Here is a 23,010-nt window from a genome sequence, read left to right as displayed (position 1 = left end):
TGGAGAGGGTGTGGAGAAAAGGGAACCCTCTTACACTGTTGGTGGGAATGCAAACTAGTGCAGCCACTATGGAGAACAGTGTGGAGATTCCTTAAAAAACTGGAAATAGAACTGCCTTATGACCCAGCAATCCCACTGCTAGGCATACACACTGAGGAAACCAGAAGGGAAAGAGACACGTGTACCCCAATGTTCATAACAGCACTGTTTATAATAGCCAGGACATGGAAGCAACCTAGATGTCCACCAGCAGATGAATGGATAAGAAAGCTATGGTACATATACACAATGGAGTATTACTCAGCCATTAAAAAGAATACATTTGAATCAGTTCTAATGAGGTGGATGAAACTGGAGCCTATTATACAGAGTGAAGTAAGCCAGAAGGAAAAACACCAATACAGTATACTAACGCATATATATGGAATTTAGAAAGATGGTAACAATAACCCTGTGTACGAGACAGCAAGAGACACTGATGTATAGAACAGTCTTATGGACTCTGTGGGAGAGGGTGGGAAGATTTGGGAGAATGGCATTGAAACACGTAAAATATCATGTATGAAATGAGATGCCAGTCCAGGTTCGATGCACGATACTGGATGATTGGGGCTAGAGCACTGGGATGACTCAGAGGGATGGTATGGGGAGGGAGGAGAGAGGAGGGTTCAGGATGGGGAACACATGTATACCTGTGGCGTATTCATTTTGATATTTGGCAAAACTAATACAATTATGTAAAGTTTAAAAATAAAAATTAAAAAAAAAAAAAGAAAGAAAAGGCAAAGGAACCAGAGATCAAATTGCTACCATCCACTGGATCATCAAAAAAGCAAGAGAGTTCCAGAAAAACATCTACTTCTGCTTTATTGACTCTGCCAAAGCCTTTGACTATGTGGATCATGACAAACTGTGGAAAATTCTTCAAGAGATGGGAATACCAGACCACCTTACTTGCCTCCTGAGATATCTGTACACAGGTCAAGAAGCACCAGTTAGAACTGGACATGGAACAACAGGCTGGTTCCAAATTGGGAAAGCAGTACATCGAGGCCGTATGTTGTCACCCTGCTTATTTAACTTATATGCAGAGTACATAATGTGAAATGGCAGGATGGATGAAACACCAGCTGGAATCAAGATTGCTGGGAGAAATATCAGTAACCTGAGATATGCAGATGACACCACCCTTATGGCATAAAGCAAAGAGGAATGGAAGAGCCTGTTGATGAAAGTGAAAGAGGAGAATGAAAAGGCTGGCTTAAAATTAAACATTCAAAAAATGAAGATTATGGTACCGGTCCCATCACTTCATGGCAAATAGATCAGGAAACAAGAGGAACAGTGACAGACGTTATTTTGTTGGGCTCCAACGTCACTGCAGATGGTGACTGCCGCCATGAAATTAAAAGACGTTTGCTCTTTGGAAGAAAAGCTACGACAAGCCTAAACAGCATATTAAAAAGCAGAGACATTACTTTGATGACAAAGGTCCATCTAGTCAAAGCTATAATTTTTCCAGTAGTCATGTATGGATGTGACAGTTGGACCATAAACAAAGCTGAGCACCAAAGAATTGATACTTTTGAACTGTGGTGTTGGAGAAGACTCTCGAGAGTCCCTTGCACAGCAAGGAGATCAAACCAGTCAATCCTAAAGGAAATCAGTTCTGAATATTCATTGGAAGGAATGATGCTGAAGCTCCAATACTTTGGCCACCTGGTGTGAAGAACTGACTCATTGGAAAAGACCCTGATGTTGGGAAAGATTGAAGATGGGAGGAAAAGGGGACGACAGAGGATGAGATGGTTGGATGGCATCACCGACTCGATGGACATGAGTTTGAGCAGGCTCTGGGAGTTGGTGATGGACAGGGAGGCCTGGCATGCTGCAGTCCATGGGATCACAAAGAGTCAGACAGGAATGAGCTACTGAACTGAGAACTAAAGTTTTAAAACTTCATATTTGACTTGATAATTCAACTTACTCTGAACCACTAGTTAGACCCAAAAGTATCAGATAAAAGTGCATGGTATGGAAAGAAACATGTAATCTACAGATGCAATGGAGTTCCTATCATAACCAACAGCATTTTCCATAAAATTAGAGCAAAAGATTTTACAATTTTTATGTAAACACAGAAGACCCTGAATAGCCATAGCAATATTGAGAAAAACAGAGCTGAATCAATTAGGATTCCTGACCTCAGACTATACTACAAAACTACAGTCATCAAAACAGTATGGTACTGCCATAAAACTCCAGCGATAAATACACGCACATATGGTCACCTAATCTGTGACAAAAGCGACAAGAATATATCAATATGGAAAAAAGACAGTATCTTTAATAAGTAGTACTAGAAAACTGGACAGCTACATGTTAAAGAATGAAATTAGAAAATTTTCTAACACCATACAAAAAATAAACTCAAAATGGATTAAAGATCTAAATGTAAGACTGGATACTATAAATCCCTAAGAGGAAAACACAGGCTAAACACTCTCTGACATAAATCACAGCTAGGTCTTTTTTGATCTACTTCCCAGAGTAATGAAGATAAAAACAAAAATAAATAAATGGAACCTAATTAAACTTAAAAGCTCTTGCACAGCAAAGGAAACCACAAGCAGGATGAAAAGGCAACCCTGAGAATAAGAGAAAATATTTGCAAACAAAGTATTAATCTCTAAAATACACAAACAGCTCATGCAGCTCAGTATCAAAAAAATAAAAAACCAAAGAACCCAATCAAAGAATGGGCAGAAATTCTAAACAAACAGTCCTCCAAAGAAAACATACAGATGGCTAAGAAACACATGAAAAGATTCACAACATCACCAATTATCAGATCAGATCAGATCAGATCAGTCACTCAGTTATGTCCGACTCTTTGCGACCCCATGAATTGCGGCATGCCAGGCCTCCCTGTCCATCACCAACTCCCAGAGTTCACAAAGACTCACGTCCATCAAGTCAGCGATGTCATCCAGCCATCTCATCCTCTGGCATCCCCTTCTCCTCCTGCCCCCAATCCCTCCCAGCATCAGAGTCTTTTCCAATGTCAACTTTTCCCATGAGGTGGCCAAAGTACTGGAGTTTCTACTTTAGCATCATTCCTTCCAAAGAAATCCCAGGGCTGATCTCCTTCAGAATGGACTGGCTGGATCTCCTTGCAGTCCAAGAGACTCTCAAGAGTCTTCTCCAACACCACACTTCAAAAGCATCAATTCTTCGGTGCTCAGCCTTCTTCACAGTCCAACTCTCACATCTATACATGACCACAGGAAAAACCATAGCCTTGACTAGACGGACCTTGGTTGGCAAAGTAATGTCTCTGCTTTTGAATATGCTATCTAGGTTGGTCATAACTTTCCGACCAAGGAGTAAGCGTCTTTTAATTTCATGGCTGCAGTCACCATCCGCAGTGATTCTGGAGCCCAGAAAAATAAAGTCTGACACTGTTTACACTGTTTCCCCATCTATTTCCCATGAAGTGATGGGACCGGTTGCCATGATCTTCGTTTTCTGAATGTTGAGCTTTAAGCCAACTTTTTCACTCTCCACTTTCAGAGGCATGCAAATCAAAACTACAATGAGGTTATCACCTCACACTGGTCAGAATGGCCATCATCAAAATATCTACAAACAGAAAATGCTGGAAAGCGTGTGGAGAAAAGTGAACCCTCCTACTCTGTTTATGAGAATATAAACTGGTAGAAGCAATATGGAGAAGAGTATGAAGGTTCTTCAAAAAAAACTAAAAATGGAGCTGGCATATGATCTAGCAATCTCCCTTCTAGGCATATAACCAGAGAAAAACCATAATTTGAAAAGGTACATGTACCCAGATATTCATTTCACCACTGTTTACAATAGCCAAGACATGAAACAGTTATACATATACACAATGGAATACTACTCAGCCATTAAAAAAGAACAAAATAATGCCATCTGCGGCAACATGGATGGATCTAGAGATCACCATACTGAGTGAAGTCAGACATAGAAAGACAAATACTATATGTTATCACTTATATGTGTAATCTAAGGAAATGGTATAAATGAACCTATTTACAAAAGAGAAATAAAGTCACAGATATAGAAAACAAACTATGGTTACCCAAAGGGGAAAGGCTGAGGGGGCAGGGATAAACTGGGAGACTGGGATTGACATACACACATTACTATGTATAAAATAGGTAACTAATAAAAACCTACTGAATATCACAGGGAACTCTACTCAATAGTCTATAATGACCTATATTGGAACAGAATCTAAAAAAAGGTGAATACATGTATAACTGATTCACTTTACTGTACAGCAGAAACTAATACAACATTACAAATAAACTATACCTTAATTATTTAAGAAAAAATAATTTTAAAAAAAGAAGAAAGCAGGGCTTCCCTGGTGGCTCAGTCGTAAAGAATGCACCTGCCAATGCAGGAGACACAAGTTCGATCCTTGATCCAGGAAGATTCCCACATGCCATGGAGCAACTAAGCCTGGGTCCCAGAACCACTAAGCCTGTGCTCTAGAGCCAGGGAGCCACAACCACTGATGACCCCCTGCCCTAGAGTTTGCTCTGCAACAAGAGAAGTCACCACAATGAGAAACCCGTGCACCGCAACTAGAGAGTAGCCCCTGCTCACCACAACTGGAGAAAATCCTATGAAGCAACAAAGACCCAGCACAGCCAAAATAAATAAAATTTCTCTTAAAAAGTGAGTATATATTAAAAAAAAAAAAAACAACAATGTTAGACGTCAGAAGGACCTTAGGTTTAAGTAAGAAGTCTTTGTCCTGAAAGAACCTGAAAATAATCTCAACAAATTAACTGAGCACCTATCAAATGCCAGCCTTCATGGATTTTACAGTATTGTGGAGAAGAGAAAGATAAATAAATGGTAAATAGGAAAATATAAGTAGTACTGGGTTTTTTTCTTAACAGAAGACAAAATCAAGCCTTTCCTGAGATATTTATGCCCAGACAAGGATAAGAGGAAGTAATCACTTGTGGAAGCCCAGTTCACTTGGGAAGTAACCAGTTCACTTGGAACTGGGAAATAACCTAGAAAGATCAGTGCTTTAACAAAATCACTCTGGCCACAGTGGTGGGGAATGAACACAGTTGAGGAGATCAATTAGGAAAGAAAAACTGCAGAGATTTGCAAGAAAGTCACAAGTTACTGGGGGCATAAAATATATACTTAAGTACCAATCATGATAAAGACGATGGCCACCATCCACTGAGTGCTAACTTGCATCAGCACCGACACTAAGTACAACTGTGTATTATTTCACATTTAACAAATGGGAAAAACTAAAGATTGGAGAAGATAAATAACTTGTCCAAGATCATAGAGAAAGTAATAGAGTCAATTTTCAAACTCATGACCATCTGACTCTAAAGTATTATTCTATTAAAAGTTCTGTAAGAAAAGGAGGGGGCATATGTATACTTATGGCTCATTCATGTTGATGTATAGCAGACACTAATACAGTATTGTAAAGCAATTATCCTCCAATTAAAAATAAAGTTTTTTTTTTAAAGTTCTGTAAGAGAAGTTATAGAACCTCTGGGTCATTTTTCCACTCAGAGACACATAAAACTCAATACAAAACACCAGTGTTCCTACCGTCAATCATCTCCAAATTAGCTTCCCCACTAGACGTTCCATTTTATTCTTCTACTTTTCTGCCTTAAAGTTTCATTATTAACTAAAATTACACAATTTGATGACACTGGGATGTTTATTATTAACAAGGATGTGGAACAATTCAAACCCTCGTGGCTGGTGCAAAATGATACACCCACTTTGGAAAAGTTTGACAGTTTCTTATCAAGTTAAACACACACTTATCATATGACCTAACAATTCCCCTCTTACTATTTCCTCAAGAGAAATGAAGACATATGTTCACACACACACACTTATGTTCCAATGTTAGAGCAGCTTTACTTTTAGCAGCCACAATCTGGAAACCACCCAGTGCCCATCACCCAGTGTTACATCCACATGCTTTGCACCAATAAAAATAACTACTGATAACATGCAACACTTGGATGCACTTCAGAAGCATTATACCACGTTAAAGAAACCATATACAAAAAACTGTAAGAGGACATTTATAGGAAACACTAGAAAAGAAAAAACAAAACCCGAAAATCTATAGTAACACAAAATAAATCAGAGGTTGCCAGGGGCCAGGGCTGGAGGGGAGAGGGTTATCTGTAGAGAGGTAGAAGTGAACTTTCTGGGATGTTGAAACTGTTCTGTATCATCATTGCTGTAGTGGTTATAGGACAGCATACATTTATCAAAATTCACCAAACTGTATATTTAAATGAATGAATTGTACCTAAATTATACTCCAATAACAATTTTTAAAAACTCTTCATTAATACTTCTACTTCAACTCTTTCTCCCCACAAACCTTTGTTCATATAATTATTCACATCTACAGTTTCTTCTCCATTCTAACTGCCATTGCTTATAATCCTGGCCATTGTTTTCACTTAAATGTAATGAAAACCTTAACTAGCATCTCCTTCCTCATATTAAGGGGTTTCCCTGATAGTTCAGATGGTAAAGAATCTGCCTGTGATAAGGGAGACCCAGGTTCAATCTCTGGGTGAGGAAGATCCCCTGGGGAAGGGAATAGCAACCCATTCCAGTATGCTTGTCTGAGAATTCCAAAGAGTCTGGCAGGCTACAGTGCATGGAGTTGTAAAGGGTCAGACATGACTGAGCGACTGACTACTAATACAACACTTACTAAACCACTGATACTTCCTGTATAATAGTAGAAGTTCCATCTCAAAGTCTGTTGTATCAGCCCTTCAGAGAAATAAAGATTCTGCTCATTGACATACTGACAGGGGCTTTGGGAAGCTAGTCATATATACAGAATCAGTGCTTGTCTCACAGTTCCCATTGATGAGGTTTACATTAGAGTGTGTTCAGTGCGGTTCATCAAACATTTTATTTCCCCATTCAGTTCAGTTCAGTTACTTTGTGAGCCCGTGGACTGCAGCATGCCAGGCTTCCCTGTCCATCACCAACTCCAGGTGATGTCAAACTCATGTCCATTGAGTCCGTGATGTCATCCAACCATCTCATCCTCTGTTGTCCCCTTCTCTTCCTCCCTTCAATCTTTACCAGCATCAGGGTCTTTTCCAATGAGTTAGTTCTTCTCATCAGAAGGCCAAAGTATTGGAGCTTCAGCTTCAGCATCAGTCCTTCCAATGGAATATTCAGAACTGATTTCCTTTAGGATTGACTGGTTTGATCTCCTTGCAGTCCAAGGGACTCTCAAGAGTCCTCTCCAACACAGTTCAAAAGCATCAATTCTTCAGCGCTCAGCTTTGTTTATGGTTCAACTCTCACATCCATACATGACTACTGGAAAAACCATAGCTTTTGTCCGCAAAGTAATGTCTCTGCTTTTTAATATGCTGCCTAGTTTTGTCACATTATTTCCTCATATTAATCCTTCATTCATCCTGCTTAATATCATCTAACATTTCTAAAATATCATTTCGTATCATTTCCTTGCTCAAAATACTTCAGAAGCATCGTATTACAAAATAAATCCAAAACTCTTACTATGGCATTAATTAAATGCCTTCTACATGCTAACTCAAAACTACCTTTCCAACTTTTTTTTCACTTGAGCACTTTAATCCATTCAGTTTATATACCCACTCTCCTCCCAAACATGCTGGCTTATCTTTCCTCATGCTTTCCCCTTATTTGGAATAATCTCTTACTCCTCTCTGAATACTCCCACCCTTTACAGCTTAGCCCAAGTTGTAAAGCTTTTCTCCTAGATGTTTTCCACTCAAAATCACAATGATCTTTTTCTGCTCTCCTAATGTATTTTTTTGTCTAGGCACAATTATTTGCCTATAAAAGACTTATCCAGGGAAATCTTGGAAAACAAATAGGTTCTATTTTAATGAGCACAATGAGACTTATGCATAAGTCTAGTAACTTACACATAAGTAGAGAGATTTAGGAACATTTAAGTCTAGTCAAAGATACCAGTAATTACCAATGGAAATGATAGCACTGAATCCCTATTATATTCAGTAAAATGGTTAAATAAGGAAATGTGACACTTGTCAATGATAGCAACCAAAATGGCTAATTCTTTACCTAAGAGTATTAATCAAACTAAAATGCCTCTAAAAATAGGATCTTAGAAGTATAAGGATTTTCCCAAGCTCATATCAATTATAGCACCATAACAATGATAAAGGTATAAATTATATATACTATGACAAACCTATTCAATATTAACAGCCATTTTAAAACAATGTGGTAGAAGACTATTCAATAATATAGAAGGTAACAAGAACAATTTACCAAATGTTATGTACAGTTCAGGCTATTCACAGAAAAACTAATACTGATATTCACTAAGTATCTGGAAGTGCTCAACCTAACTGGTAATCACAGAGACAACATTAAAAATAACAAGTTGTTTATTCAACTATCATACAAACAGAAGGATTTCATTTAAGAAAAACACAACAATATACATCTATAGCTATATATATAGCTTTATATATATAAAGCTCAAAGAATTATAACCAGTGGATAACCATGGTTATTACCAGTGTGGAAGGGATATAATTGGAAGTAGCAGTGAAGGGAGACTTTGGCTGGCAGGATCTCAGTTCCCCAACCAGGGACTGAATCCAGAACTACAGCAAAGAAAGTCTGGAATCCTGACCTCTAGGCCACCAGTGAAATTTCTTTTTTTTTTAATCTAAAAATATTAAATTCACCTAAAGAAACTCAAGACAGATTGGCAAAGGACTGTATTATCATGTCTTTCCTACTAGGCCTATTTTGAGCTGCTCTCTTGTCCAGTATCTTTAGCAAAAATACTTCTCAGTAGCATCAAACCCTTACCTGATAAATTGTCTGGCCTCCTGCAATTATTGATATTATAGTTTACACAGTAAATGCATCTTAAAGCAATGCAAATTTTATTTTCCAAATTTTAAAAGCCTTTGAATTTTGCTACATATAAGATGAAGAAATCCCTTTAAATCTATTCCTAGAGGGCACTAGTTCACATACCATGACTCAGAAAAAAATGGCTTACCGAGTCATTAGAACTTAACCTGATAATCAGTGTTTCAAGCCAATGAAGTCTAATTATACTGGAACACCAAAATGGAAAACAAACTTACAGAACCACCTATTGCCTCCAAGTTATAATAACCCTAAACTAATAACCAACTTTCATCGATCACCTACGGAAGACAGAAGCATGACACTGCCAAAACTCCAGTTTGATAACCAAGGAGAAAATATCTGCTGGTCATACAGATAGTTGCTGCAGCCCTATCACAACCTTATCTTCCACCTTTACTAATTTCCTTAACCTACCAACAGAAAAAGGTAGAGATTTAAGTCAGTGGAAAGTCAGTCAAGAGCTGACTTAACAACAAAGAAACAGTATACTCAGATTTCTATAATCACCACTTATGGATACAGAACCTTCCTCCCAAATACCCTAAAACTGCTGATTCTCAACTGTTCCTATGGGATTTAAAGAAGATGAAGAGAAATTTATTTAGCTTAAAGAGGCCAAGGACTTAAAAAGGCATGTCATGGCAAGCAATTAGAATTGTTAACTGCAATAAAGAAACTATTATTTGAGGGGACAATTCTCTCTTGCCCTTTGAAAAACCACACCCATCAGACTGCTTTAAAAGGCTATTATTTTACATTTTTATTGTATTTGCAGTACCACACTATTACTGGTCAACAGAAGTTAAATATACATGTGCTTTTTAAGTAGAATTCATTTTGTGGTAGTATTAACAAGCTGGCCCAAACTGCTTTACCAAGTTCATTCTTAGGGACACGATTTAGTATAAGGCCAAAACAAATAGAGGAAAACCAGCCCAGGAAGTTCTCTGCTGCTGCTGCTGCTGCTAAGTCACTTCAGTTGTGTCTGACTCTGTGCGACCCCACAGACGGCAGCCCACCAGGCTCCCTCGTCCCTGGGATTCTCCAGGCAAGAACACTGGAGTGGGTGGCCATTTCCTTCTCCAATGCATGAAAGTGAAAAGTGAAAGTGAAGTTGCTCAGCCGTGTCCGACTCTTAGCAACCCCATGGACTGCAGCCTACTAGGCTCCGCTGTCCATGGGATTTTCCAGGCAAGAGTACTGGAGTGGGGTGCCAGTGCCTTCTCCCAGGAAGTTCTCAAGGAAGCTCAAATGCCTCAGCAAGTGTGGATGATGATCTAATAATATGAAGAGCAGACAGAATCCTTAAAATTCCCAGACAGGGCACATAAATGCTTTCTGATATCCACTTACATCACTCTCACATTTGAGGACACTTTTCAAATAATTTACAATTATTTTAAGTACAAAAATATATTTCCTTTCAACTCAGTTTAGTATATACTATGAAGAAGCCAATTTCATTGAAAATTAGTTATGCCAAGACATTGCCATTCTTTAAAACATAATCGAACAAAATCAGTTTTAAAAGCCATACCAAAAGAATGACTTTTTATATACTTTTTTACTAAAAAGTGTTAACTCAACTCCATCAAATGCCTTACTTATAAGACTGCTCATAACTTTTACACCATCAAATCTACCCCTATCCTCTCTTTTAAAATAAATATGAAGCCACTTAAGGGTTCAGAAAGTCCAAAATCAAAGCACTAGAGGTGGGTTCAAAATCTTTGTGGTATAATAAGCAGATTTTAAAGTCACAATGTGACTTTATAAAGGCTAATAAATGCCTGGAAGAATACATGTCTTCCTGTTTAGAGAGTCATTGAGATTCAAACAGTTTTAACTGCAAGGTATCAGATATTGGGTTAAGCACTTCCCTTTAGATTATTGAAGTTATATCCAGTTCTAGGACAGCATGATCTTTCAAGATGCTGGGGTAAGAAAGTGAGAAAAATCACTAAAACAAATCTTCCAACCATCACATGTCATCCTATGGCCTCGCAGGCTTAGAGAACAAGTCTACACCCATCAAACCAAACTTCATTACATGCTCTAATCTAGAGTATACATGGCCTCAGAAAAACATACACAATACAGAAATATCTAAAAACTGAACTGGGAAGTACTATACATATTTAGCCTCAACATGTGGAGTCTTAAGACTGGGAATGAGGAAGTTATGGTGGTCTCTTTAAACTGTATTCTACTTCCTGCCTACAATAACCAACACGACAAATGCCAAATGTCAAAACTTGGACTTAACTATTTATTATGAGTGTACAACAACCATTTTGATATATTCTAGGTAGAAGTAAGTGCTGAATACCTATATTGCTCTTTTTCCAAAAAATAATTTAGCAACTGATGCTGAATGCATACCGTCACATACTGAGGAAATACATACTGTGGAAAATTCTTCAAGAGATGGGACTACCCAGAGCACCTGACCTGCCTCCGGAGAAATCTGCATGCAGGTGAAGAAGCAACAGTTAGAACTGGACATGGAACAACAGACTGGTTCTAAATTAGGAAAGCAGTATGTCAAGGCTGTATATTGTCACCCTGCTTATTTAACTTATATGCTGAGTACATCATGCAAAATGGCGGGATGGATGAAGCACAAGCTGGAATCAAGACTGCCTGGAGAAATCAGTAACCTGAGATATGCAGATGACACCACCCTTATGGCCTAAAACGAAGAGGAACTGAAGAGCCTCTTGATGAAAGTGAAAGAGGAGAATGAAGAAGCTGCTTAAAACTCAACATTCAGAAAACTAAGATCATGGCATCTGGTCCCATCACTTCATGGCAAATAGATGGGCAAACAATGGGAACAGTGACAAACTTTATTTTCTTGAGCTCCAAAATCACTGCAGATGGTGACTGCAGCCATGAAACTAGAGGATGCCTGCTTCTTGGAAGAAAAGTTATGACCAACCTAGACAGCATATTAAAAAGCAGAGACATTACTTTGCTGACAAAGGTCCATCTAATCAAGGCTATGGTTTTTCCAGTAGTCATGTATGGATGTGAGAGTCGCAAACAGTTGGACATGACCGAGCGACTGAACTGAACTGACACACTGTCACATTATTTGACAAGTAATGTAACAGGAAATACAACAGACAATAAAAATAGGACAGAAGGGGGGAAAAACACAAACCAATCATTCAATACAGGGTTCTATATGCCCCATAATTTGTTATCACTGCTTTTCAACTACCAAAGCTGTCTTAGTCCTTCTATCCACAAGCAACGGCAGCAGGATAAAGTGCATCCTATACGCCACAGGCAGTCTTCCTTTCTCCCTTAGGTGGTCACCTGCTCCCCCTTCACGTAACTCCTCTCCAGCATAAGTAACAGCTATATATACAAAAAGCCCACAAACTGGCCTCACAGGCTTTCCAACAAATCACAGAATTTATCACTAACATCTCTCTTGGACCCGGCCACATCTCAATGCATCCTATTTTTCTCCTTATCTGGAAATCCCCAACTGAGTTTAGCTTGCCCAGTTCTCTGAATCTTCATACAAATGCATGCTCCATCACAGTAGAAATGGTATAGGCCCCCACATGTACCACCAGCCACCCTGCTCACAGAAGAGAAAGGGCAGAATGTAAAAAGTAGATGAACTGACAAGTTAAATGTATTAGGGGAAAAAAAAAAGGTGAACCAAGTATACAGAGGTCTCAAACAAAAGCTTGAGAGCCAAATACGGCCCTCAGATATATTTTGGCCAGCCCAGGAGGTGTTTTAGTTAGAAGGCAACATTTAAAAGTAAGAATAATAGAGTAAAATGCAGATTTCAGCATTCTTTTGAGAAATGGAAAGATTTGGCAACCCTAAGGCCAAATTCCTGCAAAGTTAACAAAGGCTGGAACCGAGCAGCAGTGTCCCCTTCAGACAGGGCATGTGCTGTCTGTCTTCCGTTTGGAAGAATCCCCCACTTTCAGTGTCCATCAGACTTGCTTCACTGATTGATCAGTGCACAACTGAGGACATCTGAATTTGCTACTCCTGAATTTCAAACACTAAAATAACTACAGGACAGTATAAACTATAGGGCAATAATATCCCCATTTGTTGTTTAACCGTACTCTTTTTTGTGAGAGTCTAGGCTTGGAAAAGATATCTTCTCCCAAGTCATTGTTGGCCAATAATTTTTCTTAAAGGGCTCCAAATAATCTATTGTGGTCTGTAAGAAGACAAAACAGTTAAGAAGAATATGTAACAAGTGATTGGAGGACCAAAGATAAAGGCTACATGGAACAAAATGCCTGAAGGAGATCAAAATCAGTGGGGTTGTCAATTAAGAGGTTAAAACCACACAGATGTTTATGTACAAAGAATTTACGACAAGTACAGAATAAAGCAACTCTCCACAAGAATGATAAGCTTTAATTTCTGTTTTATCCAATGAAGTAATTCTCTGCATAGGTCTAGCCCTCTGGGTAATCAGGAGGCCAGGTTAATATATCTGCCTAAAAGAGAGAGAAAAATATTGGTTTTTTAATGTCTTTTTTTGCAAAATTAATCTGTTACTTGCTATTTCCTGAAATAAATTATTTTTCAGAGAAAAGAATGATATGTTTAAGTGACTAAACAGCATTTCGCATTTAGATAGCACTTTAAACATTTTAAACATTAACAATCTATTTTTCATCTTATGCTGACAAAACTTTTGTGTTATAAAGTTGACTAAGCAGACCTTACTTTCACCTCACACATACTAAAGCACAAAGAAGCCAAGAGGTTTCACTAAGGTAACCCAGCTAGTTATGGCAAAGAGAAGATTAGAATGCAGCTTCATTAAATCATAACCCTGGGTTCTTTCCACTACAGCCCGCTGCTGCTGCTGCCTCTCATCCAGTGTAAGTCTACATAGGGTGGAAAGGAGGTTCAAAGGATCCATTCAAGTCTCCAAAATTCCTCCCAATTTCAAGAATGAGACTGGCTCTTCTACTCAATTTTAGGTCCCCAAAGGAGAGTCATTCATTTCCACAGACACTGCATTTGTGTGTCATATGTTTTGTCTTCCCAATTATTTTTAAAGTTTCTCCAGGAGGCGGCAAATAACATGATTCTTTGTATGTCCAACATAAATACTCAAATATTTCATTATTTATATACAGAATTTAACAAATTATCTCCATCTCTTGTTCCAAGAAACAAAAGGTCAGAAATAACCTTAAGTGATTTTCAGAAATAATGACAAGGACATCTAAGTTATATTACAAAAGGGAAAAAAGTAAGAAGAAAAGGTAGCTAGGGATACAAGTTTTATTTGTGTTTTATAAACCTCAAAAAACTAAGTCATTTTTTTGTCATATGCACAAAAAGTAATCGAACTTTGGTGGGTTAACATTTTGCAGATATCTAAAAGATTTTCTTTTAGTTAAAATATAAATACACATATGGTGCTTATATAAACAATTGTCATATATGTATAACTATACATATAGACATCTACATATACTGTCTTTAAACACCAATGAAAATCTCTGCTGTTTAAGTGATCTTTTATGAAGCCTGGAGCCTAGAGCGGACAAGATATCTTCTCACAGGTCACTTAAGAGTCTGATGATTTTCTTAAAAGGTTCCAAATAACTTGTAATAATATGCATACATAACATTCACTGTTATGATATTCATGGCATGCTTTTAGATTTATGTACATAAAACCTTGATGAGGCAGAATATTTTAAATCTCTACTTAGAATGAAATAAAAGAGTCAGCAGTCAAAATAAAAAACTAGGGAAGAAATATAGTCCATTAAATTCAATGATAACAAGAGTAACATTTTATCCTTGCAAAATGACAGTGCTTGAGTATATCCTAATCACATAAAACAATTTTACACATCAACCAACTTCTTTTGGACACTGGTTTTTCTATGCCAGGAAAGATCTCCAATAAGATTTAATGCAAACTGTGAGGTTCCTTCTTTATAGGATATGCTGGGAGTCTTCCATTTTCAAAGGGCAATTGTAACCCTTGGTTTTATAACCCATGGGGGAAAAAAACATTTTAATAAGAGTGTTGGAGGGAGTAGAGAGTAATAACTGAAACTCCTAATTTGATAATACAGTATATACCAAAAATATATATGCATAAATGTTTTGACCTAAAAAATCCCCTTCTAGGAATTTGTTCTACAGATAAACTTGAAGTAGTATGAAATGCCATGCTACTAAATAATTTACTGTAGCACTATTAGAAAAGCAAATTTTTGGAAACAATTTTGCAATTATGTGGGGACTAGTTAAATAAACTGTGATATTTCCATACAACCGAATACCATGTAGCTCTGAAAAAGAGAGAAAGCTCCCTTTACCTGGATATGAAAAAAAATCTCCATGATATAGGAAATGAAAAAAGCAAAGAGCAGAATCATGTATTCTGCTATATGTGTAAAAGGGTGGCGGTAGGGGAAGGAATAATGTATACAGAAAGATACACATAAAATATCTTTGGGAAGGACACTCAAGAACACTATTTGCCTCTTGGAAATGAGATTAGGTGGGTGGACAAGAGAATAAAAGGAAGATTTTTCACTCCATACTTTTGAATTTGAACCATGTAAAATGTACTAGCTGGTTAAAACACTAAATTTAACCCAAGTATTTATTAATTTGTATAAAAATTATAAACAGCTATTTCAGGATTTATAATCTGAGAACACTGCATTATAATTAACACTACAAATCAGTGTAACAACTTTGGCTATTCTTTCCATCAGTGCACCCCTCAGGATATTATACAGCCACAGAATACAGAGCCAGAGAAGGATGGGAAAAATCTGAACTTCTCAAATTTACAGGGAAGAAAACTTTGGCACAAAGAGGTTAAATAAACTCACCAATGGATACAATTAGCAGCTGGCAAAGTATGACCTAGAACCTGACCCACATTTCAAAACATTCTCATCTATTTTCCTCCCCTCAAACTGTTTCCTCACAAGTGCTCACCAAGATCACCGAGAAATGACAGTTACTACTACAGCCACCCTAACTGCACTCTGAAGATAACACGAATGACGGGGCTAGTGTGAGCTGATGTCCTATCTCTGTGAGATACTTTCCAGTGCTCTCAGGGGAACCATAAGAGAGGTAAGGTCTTGCTTCTCTTGGGTCAGGTCTGAGCAACGAGACAGGGGTAGTTAAAGCCATAGAATAAACATGGGAAGGGTATGGGAGGGATTTTCCAACCAAGTCAACTATATCAGAAAAAATGAGAATAATAGTAAGCAATTTCACAATCAGGAAATTCAAATTTATTTTTATATTAAAACAAACACTAATCTATTGTGGCACAGTTTATAAAATGCACATGGATTTTTAAGGTAGACAAGGCACTTATAAAGAAATTTCATGCTGCTTCTTGACTGATCCTGTAAGTGGCCTAGAAGGACACACATTCAAAATCTCTTAAACACTTAAGAGGCAGGAAGGCTTAAGAACTACTACACCAAAGGAATTAAAGCAGTGTTCTCAATGGCAGTGGAAAGAGCAAAGGATTAAGCTAAACAGACCTGGAAATGCAGTCTCATTTCTGCCATCAGTACATGTGACCTTAGATCAGTTATTTAACCTTAAGCTCAGACCTCTTTCCTCATCTGTAAATGTGGTCAATGTCACTTACCTTGCAGTGCTGTTACAAGGATTGTAGGTAATGATAAGCAAACTGCTGAAACTCCAGAAGGAGTACAAGAAATGACAGTTACTACTATAGCCACCACAAACCTACTGGAATCTTTCTTTGATCATCTAACCATTCATCTGGGTTCAATTTATTAGAACAAGATAATGTGAGCAATGGATGTCATAAGCCCTCCCAACCAGTCACAGGGAAAAAAAAAAAATAGGCCAATAGGATAAAATTACCTGAGTGAAGTTTATTATACTCACATATTTCATTTCAAACTTCTTAGCCAACATTTCCACTTCTTGCCTCTCTTGATGATCATCATTGAATGGGTCTTCTGTGTAAACAGGCTTTTTCTGATTCAAAGTGAATGGTAAAAGAAACAGAAGTATTAGTATTACTTCAATTACAGTTGACTATATCTTTAAAATTTAGTAAATAAGTCAATTTTTCCAAATATTAACAAATAAATTAGAAGCATTAAAAAGTAATTTAAAAAGAAACTAACACTGTAAATCAACTACACTTCATTTGAAAAATCCATTTTAATTTTTTAAAAATTCAAAAATTAAAAAAAAACTAATTAGAAAGACATGTTGGTTTATAGCAAAAATATTTGCAGTTTTAATGGACTCTTACACATTTTAAAGTTTTTCAACAGTTAAAAACTCAACAATTCAAATTGTCTTCAGTCACAAAATGATCTATGGTTACCCTATCCAAAATAAAAAGGCCAAAGAAACCCAAGAAAATTAGGTTAAAAAAAAAAAACAAAACACCTATAACTTCCCAACAAAGATTAACCAATTTGGTCAGAAAATCTTTTGCTTCTAAAAGTTTATTACAATTATCATTTAATCATCTGCCCTGAGTTAGCACTGGAGTATCTGTAGCTGCTACAGCTTTTTGCTAAGGCCAAGCACAGACAAGCTCTATATCATCTACATCCTGTCAATGAATATCCATTCAAGAAATTCATACGACTTCTAAACAAGGCAGAAAAATTTGATAGCTACAGCTTACATTATCAAGGCTTCCTTTTAGCAGGTAGAGTTAAAATCTACTATAAAGCACAGTTTAAAACATACAGCTAGGATCCTGCATTTACCACCTACTGATCAAAATAAACAAAAAGACACATCACATCTTTTACTCAAGCTTACTATTTCACAGACACACTTCATATATATATATATATAGATAGATAGATACATTTCAATATACAAAAAAAACAAAACAAGGAGCTACACATAATCTAATTATGAACAACTGACTAGAAAGTTCATGGAAAAAAAGGCTAAATGCTTTAACTGACGTACCATCTTCAAGCAGTAATTAAAATGAGAGTACATTACAGCTGAAATATTAGACACAGATTTGCCCTGAAGGTCAAGAAAAAATGTAGAAGGGATGACGTTTTGCAAACTTTGAAACCAAGATATTTTATCCTGGCTATAAAGGCTGAGACATGATTAATCGAAAAACATGGACAGAATGAATACAAAACAATTCATCATACTTAGGAGGCATTAGAATGAAAGGATACATTTTAAAGCTTAAAGGAACTTTTAAATCAATTTTGAAAATTATCTATTAAATAACATGTACAGTCCTTTATCCCAACAGGAGTTATCAAAGGAAAATATAAATATGACCTGAAGGAAACAAAACAGCAGCAAGGTGATGAAACAAGAAAGGAAAGAAACAAAACATAAATGACAGAAACAAAAAAAGCAAGCAAGCAAGCAGAAAGGTGATGAAACAAGAAGCACCAGGCATGTGCAGGGGACAGCCTTAACACGAGATCAGAGTTAAGGACAGTCAACAACCACTGTGCCTTGCCATTATAAACTGTTCCTCATATCACGATGGAGTCCAAACACTACATCTCACTACTGATCTGACCCACTTCTATATGAGCAAATATAAACACATGGATAGATATTTTAAATAAGAATCACCTTATAAACCATTATCAAATATTTTATATGTGGATTTTTATATAGGCAGCAAAATTAAATCACTTATTTACTCTTGATAATCTATAAAAGTAAATTTAAGGAAACTGACTCACTTTCAAAATTAAGGCTCTAAGCTTTACATTTTTGGGGTGAAAAGACCTAATAATTAGTAAATACCAAAATAACCGATCAACCCATAGGCAAAATTGATGCAACAATTCTTTCCTTTGATGTTAACTAATTAACACCATTTTCAGAAGAGCTTTCATATATGTTATCCAAAATATGCAGTATGACAAATAATGGAATACCACAGAATGCTCTGGTAACAGTATAATCACATTACCACTGTAATCATTTATTTTTATACAAAATGCTCAATTAATCATGCTTAAGGGAAGATGTTTTCTGGTTAAGTGATTCTCTGGTTTACTAAGAGTTAAAAAAGAATTTCTTGTGTATCAATTCCCCTGAGCCAGAAAAGGTGAACAAATTACTCTTTCAGGATAGAGATGATTACAGTGCCTCCACCTCAACCAGGATCAATGCTCTGCAGACAAGGTTAAGGGTTTAGCTAATCTGTGTTCTGACAACTAGAGTGGGTTTTGTTTTCCATATTTTGCCAACACCTGCTCATTTGATTATGTTTTCCCTTATAAATAAGTAAGTTTAGAAAAATTCCTGACTGCATTTAGTTAATAGGGGTTTTACTGTTATATATTTATGAAAGATGGTTTAAATTCACCCCAGTACAGATTGTACTCACATGTAACAGGTTTTTTATACTTACATATCTATCAAGTAAAATCTTACTGGGTAATAGACAGCTATCTCAATATTGCAGAAAGTTTCCTTCTTTTAATTTTACAAGATCTCTTTTCCTTCCCTTGCTACTCTTAACCTGCTACATAGTATGTTGTTCAATTACAATAAGGCAAAATGAGGGCTTCCCTCATAGCTCAGTCGGTAAAGAATCTCCTGCAATGCAGGAGACCTGGGTTCTATTCCTGGGTCAGGAAGATCCCATGGAGAAGGAAATGGCAACCCACTCCAGTATTCTTGCCTGGAGAATCCCATGGACAGAGGAACCTGGCAGGCTACAGTCCATGGGGTCGAAATAGTCGGACATGACTTAGCCACTAAGTCACCACAAAATTTAAAAACTATTTTGAAAATATTCCATCATCACTGAAAATAAACTGGACTCCTCCTGAGGGGAAGAAAAACCAAAGCTGGGAATCTCCACTTTGCAGATTAATTCTATTGCTTACATTTTGCCTTTTCCTGGTTTCTCTTCCCAGGATTTCCTTTCATGGAAATGTGACAACTTCATTTAGAAAGGTGTTTTCTATACTTCCTTATGTAATAAATATGTTCACTGGGAATAATCATAGGAAAATCTGGCAAATATTTGTTGCAAAGGCACACTGTATGTATAAACAATGGATATTTTGGTTAAATGGAATATGTCAAATGATATATGGCTGAATGTACAAGATAACTAGACTAATACACCACAAACTGATAGTGTAAAAGAAAAATTAAATGAATTATTCACCTTTCTCCTAGTACATTTAATTATTAGTTCTGATATTATCAAATTAATAGGGTAGGGTGTCAAAATCAACTTAATAATTAAAAGATACATATCTATTATTAGTCTATCATCCCATGAATATTATAGCATAAAGATCATAACAGAGGTTTTTGTATTTCTACTATAATTCTTTTTTCAGTTCAATTGGGCAGGACTTTCTAAATTTATACTATATGAGTAAATTGTAAGAATTCTGTTTTTATTAAGAATTGGTACTAGCATATGGGAAAAAGTACTAATAAGATGATATATGAGCACTCTGGGAACCAGCCACCTCTTTGTAAATTGGGGATGAAGGTTTTTTCTCATGCAGTTCTGCTGGACTTAAACTCCACAAGCCACAATTAGAACTGTGTTTAGCACACAGTGAGAAATCAGTAAATGTTAGTCATTATTATGTATTTTTTCCCCAATATAATCACCTATAATTTATGAAGTAGATTAGGGAGTACAACTGCAAACCTTCTTTAGATTAGAAGATCAAATATAGCACAATTTTTTGGAAAAATGCTTCAGTCCAATATTCTCAAAATTCTTTGGAGGAAAAATATGCCATCACTTTATGAATAACATGGGCACTAAAGTGAGTCTAAAGGGCAAAATGTTGTGTAGAAATGACCAAAATGATCTCTATCCTTAACAATTCATTTTGGTTGCAAACACTTAGTAATGATTTGATCACGCAACAGTATTTGTAAATAATGATCAAAAGATTGGCCGGCTTTACAACAAACAAAATCTAATGACACTGTTTAATATGGTATTTTTAAACTAAGTTATTCATTTCAACTATAAAGATAACCAAGGATGAAAATAAAACAAGTGACTTCTGGGGTCCATTAGACGAGTGCTAAAGCAAAACCTAATAAACAGAATAGTCTCTAAACAACAGAGGAAATTGTTCTTATTACACTTACTCCATCATTTCCCTTTCTAGCTTACTTCTGAAGATCACCAACCAACAATAAAAATTACAGCTACCAACAAGCCCCTCTCCTATCTCCATTGTTCACCAGTTCCACCAAAGGCATACCTAGGTATTTTTAATAAAGTTTTTAGAAATTCAAAGCTAACATTATTTTCATCATCCAAAAATCACAATGGCCAAGTGCAATATCCTTCAACTAGAACCAATAAACTAATGATATGTACACTCAAATAAGAATATGATGGTAAGCGCCAAATAAAACGAGAGACACCCTCCCATTCAATTGCTGCATGAACACTAGAGAAAACAAAGCTTAAAAGGTTTACCAATATCAACACGAAAGAGAAAAATAAGGAACCAGATAACTAGCTCAGGTATCCTTCATTCCTAAAGTGGAATCCTTAGTCTGAAAATGTTTAGATTACTTTTAAATCCCCTTCAATTAAGAAAAATACCCCACGCTCAGAAGCACATCTCAGCGCCCACAACAACAAACAGCGACGAAGGTGAAGATGATCCTGGAGGGGTTACACAATGTCTCTGCTTCACACTGGGGGGCGTGTCCCCCAGGTTTTCTCTTCCTTTCTACCGACTGCTGGAGGTCCGCAAGCAAAACCCAACAACGCAACTTGCAGGGCCCCCAGGTTTTTTTTGTAGAAGGCACAGAGGAAACCTGAGGTTTCGAAAGGTGCAAGGAAAAGCCAGATCCGAACAGCGTTTGGAGCGGGAGCGAGAGCAGGATGCGGGGGGTAGGGGAGGATGGTCGGTGGAGCGGGTAGGAGCCTCGGGGCCAACCCAGGGGAGCAGAGAAAAGCACACCCGCTCGGCCCCTGCCCCTTCCAGCCACCCTCTGCGGAGACCCGAGACGCGCAAGGTGGGCGTCGGAAGGTGCAAACCACTGGGGGGAGGCGGACGGGTCTCGAGGCTCCCGGGGTCTGGGGGATGAGGGAGGGATCTTCTGTACCCGTTGTTCTCCACACAGCAACAGCTCCGGGTAACTGAACTCCACGCAGCTCTCGTCGGTGGGATCTTTGAGCACCAGCTCCAGGCGCACCGTCTCCCTCGGCGGCCTCGGCTGCGGCTCGGCCCGGGAAGTCGACTCCCGCGGCGGGGGCGGCTGCAAGTGCAACTGCGGGAGCGGCGGTGGCGGCGGCTCGGGCCGCGGGGGCTCGCGCTGCAGCGACATGGGCGGCTCGGCGCGGCTGACCTCGCGCTGAGGGAGCGGCTTCTCCCGCGGCGGGGGCTGCGCGTCCGACCTGGGGGCAACCTCCCGCGGGGCCGGCGGCTCCGTCCGGGCCGGCTCGCGGTACGGCTGCGGTTCCAGCCGGGGAGGCTCGCGAGGATACTCGGGCTCGCGTTCGGTCCCTGGGAACTCGGCCTCGCGCCGCCTCACCGGTGACAGGCTAATAAACGCTACTCTGCGTGGCTCCGCCATCCCCACTGTTCTGGCCCTCTGCCTTCGCTCGAGCCGGCGCTCGGTTCTACGCCGAGTTGTTTGCCTGCCTGCCCTTCCTTTTGCTCGCTGTAGCTTTTCTTCCCTCCACCACCCTCAGCCGTCTCCGCCGACGCCACCGTGAGTGCGGACTGTGCCCCCTTCCCCGCCACTATGTTCTGACGGGCTCCACCGCCATCGTCAGGGTCGCCGCAGCCGCCATGTTGGATCCCCCACATAAATAGAAGCAGGCCGCTGAGCGGGCGCATGCGCAGACAGGAGACGCTCGCATCCACCGTCGTGGCTGTGGCTCAGTTTTCCTCTTTTCCTCCCAACAGTCTGGAGTCCAGACAGGTCAGCGGAAGTGACATCATGGCAGGACCGGTTTCCATGGAAACAGAGACGCTGTCTGCGCCCTTTCTAAAGGGGAGGGGTCTGGGGGTT

General features: G+C 38.4%; 1 protein-coding gene across 3 annotated transcripts in view; it reads right to left on the bottom strand.

The window, feature by feature from the left end:
• UBN2 (ubinuclein 2) overlaps positions 1 to 22,805 on the bottom strand; it is a 79,276-nt gene extending 56,471 nt beyond the window's left edge. For 2 of the 3 annotated variants that reach the window (XM_005205870.5, XM_024990845.2), the window contains exons 1-2: positions 22,099 to 22,805; positions 16,912 to 17,004 (exon numbers count right to left, since the gene is read on the bottom strand). In XM_005205870.5, coding sequence (XP_005205927.1) covers positions 16,912 to 17,004; positions 22,099 to 22,569 — 564 coding nt within the window. In that variant the 5' untranslated portion in view covers positions 22,570 to 22,805. The remainder of the gene's footprint in view (positions 1 to 16,911; positions 17,005 to 22,098) is intronic. The other variant, NM_001193208.1, reaches the window with a different exon arrangement.
• Between the last annotated feature and the right edge of the window lie 205 nt (positions 22,806 to 23,010).

The sequence above is a fragment of the Bos taurus genome, chromosome 4 (genome assembly GCF_002263795.3).
Source record: "Bos taurus isolate L1 Dominette 01449 registration number 42190680 breed Hereford chromosome 4, ARS-UCD2.0, whole genome shotgun sequence".
NCBI lineage: Eukaryota > Metazoa > Chordata > Mammalia > Artiodactyla > Bovidae > Bos > Bos taurus.
This window is presented reverse-complemented; position numbering and strand designations above follow the sequence as displayed.